This window comes from Hipposideros armiger, unplaced genomic scaffold (genome assembly GCF_001890085.2).
Source record: "Hipposideros armiger isolate ML-2016 unplaced genomic scaffold, ASM189008v1 scaffold_585, whole genome shotgun sequence".
In the NCBI taxonomy this organism is placed as follows: Eukaryota; Metazoa; Chordata; class Mammalia; order Chiroptera; family Hipposideridae; genus Hipposideros; species Hipposideros armiger.
This window is the reverse complement of record NW_017731935.1, coordinates 342,003-348,284: the sequence shown is the minus strand read 5'-3', so window position 1 is coordinate 348,284 and position 6,282 is coordinate 342,003. Positions and strand designations below refer to the sequence as shown.

The 6,282-nt window shown below is 66.8% G+C and overlaps 1 protein-coding gene across 1 annotated transcript in view; it reads right to left on the bottom strand.

The window, feature by feature from the left end:
• Window positions 1-5,219, bottom strand: part of LOC109371690 (iroquois-class homeodomain protein IRX-4) — an 8,051-nt gene extending 2,832 nt beyond the window's left edge. The window contains exons 1-3 of the mRNA XM_019624358.1: window positions 5,187-5,219; window positions 1,072-1,206; window positions 393-644 (exon numbers count right to left, since the gene is read on the bottom strand). Of these exons, the coding sequence (XP_019479903.1) occupies window positions 393-644; window positions 1,072-1,116 (297 nt within the window). The 5' untranslated portion in view covers window positions 1,117-1,206; window positions 5,187-5,219. The remainder of the gene's footprint in view (window positions 1-392; window positions 645-1,071; window positions 1,207-5,186) is intronic.
• Window positions 5,220-6,282: the final 1,063 nt, after the last annotated feature.

The following is a 6,282-nucleotide window of genomic DNA, read 5'->3' as shown; positions in this document are numbered from 1 at the left end:
AGCAGGACACTGAAACTGAAAAAGGCTAAGCTACTTGTCCCAAGTTCAGACATGAAGAGATAGGGCTGGAATCCACATAGGGCGGGGGTGGGGGAGCCCGCTCCGGCGGAACCGGAGAGCTGATCGGGGCGCAGCAGCGACCCCGGAACAATAACACGTTGAATCCGGCGACCCGTCTGCCTGGTCGCCCCGGCCGGGGTTGGGGTGGGGCCGGAGCTGGGGGTGTTTGCAGGGGCCGGGCTCGGAGGTGCGACGTTGAAGGCATCTGCTCCCACCTCCGAGCAGTTCGGGGTTCAGGGGCCTCACGCCGCTGCCTCCGGAGGCGGGCGCAGCGAGGGGCAGGGGGCAGGGCTCGGCGGCGGCAGGCCGGGAAGACACCCCGACGCCCTTACCAGCGAGTAGAAGGCGGAGGCCTCGGAGCCGTAGGTCACGTAGTTGCCGTAGCCCTGCGAGCCCCCGTAGGGCCCCCCGTACACGCTCAGCGCCGCGGCCGAGTTGAGCTCGTGGCGCGCCGTGGCCAGCAGCCGGCTCTCGTAGACCGGGCAGTAGACCGGCGCCTGAGCCGAGGCGGCGGGCCCGGAGTCCGCCAGCGTGCGGCCCCCTGACTCGCAGCACGTGCTGAGGGAGTTGGTGGCCATCAGGAACTGCGGAGAGAGGGGCCGCGAGGAAGGGCGGGCCGCCCGGGAGGGCCTGCCCCGTAGCTTCGGGGGTCTACCGCCATCCGTGCGAGCGCACAGCCCGGCCCCCTCCAGCCCCCGGGGAGCGGGGAGCCCAGCCAGTCCCGGCCGGGAGCGGTCACACCTTCCCCAGGGGGTTTCCGAGGCCTTGCAAACCCTCCCGCGCCGAGTCTCTCCCGGGAGCCCAGGATCCCCTGAGGGGCGGCCTCAGCGCCCTGGAGCCTCTAGAGGCAGAACTAAGCGGGAACCGGAGGCCCCCGCCCGACGGCATTTCTCACCACCCCTGCCCTTCCCGGGGCTCGTGTCACAGGCCCTGCTTGCTGGGAAGCGACATCAGATCGGCCGACTGCCCGGCCCACTAGCCAGTGTGTCCAGCCCCGCGGGGCCTCCTTACCTGGGGTGCCGAGGAGTAGGGGTATCCAAACTGTGGGTAGGACATGGCGAGCGCGGGGAGGGCGAGACGGCGGGGTCCTGTGCGCGGGGACCGGTGTGGCCCGGCCACTGCTCCGGAGCCGCCGGCTGCTGGGCACTGGGGGAAGCGAGGCGGGAGCGTGGGTTAATGCATCCACTCGCTCTGCAAACTTTTCTAAGCAGGTAGGACAGTGAGCCTCGGCGGCCGCCGCGACCCTTTTAGCTTCGCAATCCGGAGCCTCGAGGGGGCTCTGGGACCGACCGGCCTCGCAGCGGCGACACAAATACATATTTTGCAAAAAAGGGAAGAAAAAAAAAAAAAGAAAAACCAGTCTCGCGAACCCGTCAAGTCAGATGTGCGCGGTTTTAAGCGGCCGCGGCTCTGACGTCAGCCCGTGCCGCAGCCCGGCCTGGCCGCGGACGCGCCGGTCACTCGGCCTCGGCCTGGCCGGGCGGGGCGCGCGGAGGGGCCGACGCGCTTTCACAAATGAATTCCGTCCGAGGAGTCAAGATCGCCCCGACGCACTGCGTTTCTCCTTAGTCACCGAGGACGGGAGGCACTTTTAATTAGAAATTAATTAATGAGCAGCTGCTCCTTCCCGCCTCACTGTAATCATTAGTCTCAATTACAAATGAGACGTATGAGGGACACACGAGTGCGTCTTCATGAAGATGTAATCAACAGTTAAAATGGGCCCCGCGCGGGCGCGGGCGGCCAGCGGACCTCGGCTCTCCGCGCCCCTGCAGGTGGCGGGAAGGCGGCTCCGCCCGCGGGACCCGCGGAGGCGGCGGGGGCGCAGGCCCGACTATTGTTTCACCCGGAGCCCGCGTCGCCTCGCGCCAGTTCGAACCCCACTCCGGAATGGAGTTCCGGAACCAGGTGCATCGACCAGCGTCCGCATCTGGAGGTCAAAAGTGCCCTCAGGTGTGTGGGGCCTGGGGCCGTCCCCAGAGCCCGCCACTCAAGGGCTCGGCAGCCCAAGGGCTGCGGGGCTGGCCACTCTCGGCCGGAGAGTCCCCTTGGAACGCCCCCCCGCCCCCGCCCCCGCCCCCGCGGGGTCCCGCTCCGCGCGAGGCCCTTTCTTTCCTGCCCCACCGCCTCCCGTGGGCCGCACTCCCTCAGCCTCCCCTGCCCCTCGCGGCTAAACCCGGGACTGCCAGACGTCCCTGAGCAGTCTGAGGAGCGGGTTTCCCGGCTCAGCTCTGGGACCCCGCCCGCGGTGCCCGCTCCTTGCAGGGACCTTCGGGGCCAGGCGCGAGGGAGGGGGCGCTGGGCGTCAGGCAGAGGCGCCCTTCCCAGCCTGTTTTGCACAGCTCCTTGACAGAGGCGCACGGAGAGGTCTGGGGAGGGTGCCAAGTGCCCACCCCAGGACTTCCACGGCCAGTTCTGGCCCTGGGACCTTGCCCTCGTCCAAAGCAGGAGCCAGCGCGCAGGCGGCAGAGGGGCGCGGGGGCCACCCTGAACTAGCTCCGGGCCTTGCGCGCCGCCGCCCGCCGGGGCCCGGGCTCGCCCCCGCTGCTCTCCGCCCTCTCGGCCCCGAAGCCGGCCAGGAGGGAGCCGCGCGCGGCGGCGCTGTGCAGACTTGCTGGGATAGATTCCTGGGTTCAGACCTGCGAAGCGCCCCAGGGTCACCCTCTAATTAATGATGACGTTCTCGCCCTCTCCCCAGCTGCAAGCCTGCCTCCCAGAAACGAAATCTGCCCGTTCTGACAGCTCGGTTGAAGGTGATTGATGACTATCTGGAGACCACAGTACGCATCATATAATATCTGCTGCGTAATTGCTTTAATTTACAGATGAAAATACCAGTTCTCCGATCGCGTTGGACCGCAGCCGGCCATATCCGAGCTGCTTGCAAAGGAAAAATATCAGAAATAATGAATAGCCGCTCCATGCAAATTATTCAGACAGTTTAGCGTCTGTAGCCAGGAGAGATATATAAAGAACACGAGTCAAATGACATTAATAATTGTTTTTGAATTCTGTATTGATTTCGTAGCAGCCGTGTTTATTTCTTTCTCACCTGAATTGCTAATATCACCTTCCTGTAAATAATAAGAAACTAGCCACCGGGGCTTCTCGGCAGGAAGGACTCTCAATCTCTCTGCCTCCTCCGCCCCTCCCCACCCCCATCGCCCCTCCTCCCAACTCCTCCAGTTTTCTGGCTCCTGCTGAGGCTTTTGCTGAACGTCCTCTTACTTTCCATGATTTATTGTTTACAAACAACTCGCTCTCTCCGGTTATGCGGCCAGCTGGAGGGAGGGGGTGGCTGCGGGCTCAGGGGGCAGGTATCCCGTGGCAAGGATGGCGGTTAGCATCCTCTCCTCGCCCCGTTTTGCGGCCGGGCCTGCCATCCTGAGCGCTCAGCTGGTTGGGGAGGAAGCCGCCACCCGGTCCCAGCGGCCAGTGCCTGGGGACTCCGGCTGGCAGTTCTCATCACACTCAGGCTTGACAGCCACCGTTCCTTCCCCGAGACGCGGCCACGGCTCGCAGGAAGCGGCGCCCCTGAACACGAGACCATTTGTCTTCCGAGCTACGTGCCCCCCCTGGGAGCCAGCGGGCACAGCCTCCATGGGGGTTTCTGGGGGAGCGATTTCAGGGGGCTCCTTTGACCATCGCTGTACTGTTTTCCTTTCCAGCCTGCGTGTAAACACACGCTCCCTGCCGCACCGGCCTGCTGGGTTCTCACCGCCCAGCCAGACCCTCTCTCCCTGATCCTGAAATCCAGTTCACTTTCCCAGGCCCTGACCACCATATTCCGCTTCCTGTCCTGGCCAGGCCAGCTGCACAGGGCCCCGGGCCGGCCACCCTGCTTGGGGAAGGTTAGGGCTGCCCGAGGAGCCCGGCGACCTCGCAGATGCTCACCCGGGCCCGTGATTCAATCCTGGATACAGGATCGGCGCTGTCGGTTTCCAGACCAGCGCACACCCCAACATCCCGCTGACAATCTGCTCCAACTGGGGTACTTTCTGGGCCATTTTTGTCCATAGATAACCCCGGAATAACTTATCAAATGTCCTTTACTGAAAGGCCAAGCCTTGAGCGGAGGCACCGGGTTCCCCCAAGGGCACAACAGGAGCGTCAGCTAAATGCACCTGCATAGACGCGGAGCGCTCAGCCCATGTCCCTGGAGGGACCCTGGAGGGAATCCCGGTTCTCAACACACCCGTGAGGAGGACCCGCCGGAAACGCACAGTCCCCCGCCGACAGGGCAGCAGCTGGGCTTGGGTGAGGTGTCCCCACTGGCCTGCTGGGTTCGAGAAGAGCCGAGGGTGAGGGGGCCTGAGGACAGTCAGGCCCAAATGTTAGAGGCCTGCGGGTCGCTCCTCCTGCCCCGGGACGTTGCGGGTCGTCGGAACCTCGGAGGGCCTTCGGGGAGTTAGGCCGCGCCCTGACCTTCTCCCGCTCCGGGTGGGACTTCGCTCCAGCCACAGCTGAGCCTGGCACTGCCAGTTCCCGGAATCTTCCCCGAGGCCACCCCAGTCACCCCTCACAGAGCAGAGGGGGCGGGGGTGGGGGTGGGGGTGCCCCTCCAGGCCAGCGAAGTTGACCCCAGGCAGAAGGCGGAGGCGCGAGTGCGCGGCTCCGGGCAGGGGCCTCCTTTTCTGAAGCGTAGGGCTGAGCGCTTGAGGCGCCTGTGCCCGCCCACTGCTCGCGGACACCCGGGCGGGGTGAGGGGCTAAGGGGCGCTCTGGATGTTGGTGGCGCCGCACTCGCGAACCCTGTGGTTGGCAGGTCACTTCTCAGCCAGTTCTCTGGGGTCTTCCGCGAAGCCAGTGGGGCGAGCTGCAGGCGCACGCTTTGAATCCTCCCGGATACGCCCTGCATTCCGGCCGGCTCCCTCCGGCTCCTTCGCTGCGCCCCCGCCGCGCTCCCACAGGGCGCCACACCAGCCAGGAAGGCGAGCAGTCCGGGGGTCCCGGAGCAGGCCCCGTTGGCCCGCGCTGGACCCCGCGGTGTCCCCCCGCACCCCGTTTTCCGAAACTTGCAGCAAACGCGGCGGCCTCCAGAGACCCCCACCCGCAAGCAGCAAACTTTGTGCCCTCTAGCGAAGGAGCGATCCTCGCAAAGTTTGTGCGGCGGAGCCCACTCCCTACCTGCGCTGGGGACGCGCCGCCCGCGCCGCTCGGGCGCCGGGCCCGCCGGGAGCAGCGCGCAGCGCGCAGCCTGGGACGCACCGGGGAGTCGCCACCGCCGCCGCCGCCCGCGCCCCTCGGCGGCCGCGCGGCGCCTCCGCCTCCCCGTTAGGGGGGAGGGGTCTCGGAGCCCCGGGGCGGGGGCGGGCGCGGGGACCTCGCCTACCTGCGGTGGCGCTGGGCCACTACCGGCCGCCCGCGAGGCTCTGCGCGGCCGCTCGGTGCGCGCGCTCCGGCGGGGAACAGGCGACAACTAATGGAGACATTTCCAGGCGCAGCACCTGGCGAGCCGAGCGCGCCGGCGTCCCCAGGCGCCGCGGTCGTCAGCCGAGCCCGCACCGGCGTGACGTGGGCGAGCGAGCGCGCTGCTCCCACCCGGCCGCCCATTAACGCTTTCCCCCGCGGGCGCCGCGCACTTGCCAACTTTCCCCTCCACCCCGGCCTGCGCGCAGGGTACACGGGCCGCAGGAGCAGGGATGAGGGGCTCCCTGAGGAGGGGGTGGCAGGGGCACGGGGCTCAGAGGAGACACTGAGAAGACAGCGGGAAGGCACGCCTCGATTTGGACCAAAGCTGGGCCAACTATACTGCTCCGGGGGGTCTCAGGCTCCTCAGGGGCCCTCCCCGTGCCCTGGTGGTCCAGCCTGGGGCCTCCTGGGCTGCAGGAGCCAGCCCTGCCCTCTGACAGCCGCTCCTTCTCCGCTGCAGTTCCCCAGAGTCCCCCCTTGACGGTGGTATCACTGCCCTGGAGGTCAGATCCAGGGCCCCGCGCCCCCGGTCTCAGGGTCTTCCCGTTCTGCCCTAGCGCCGCCACAATCAACCCTTGGGCACTAAGGGAGTCCAGCTTCTCTTTGGGTGCCCATACGGGCTTCCGCCCACTGGGCTCTTGGGGTGGCAGGCCCTGCGGTTCAGGAGAGCGTTGGTATGTTGTTACCCAGGTTAAGGGAAACTCCCCGGGGACCAGGAGGCCTGCGGCCTGCCCAGGACTGGGCCGCCTGACACGGCGACTTTCCAGGACTGCCCAGAACCCGGCTGGGCTGGACTCTGGACCTGGGAACA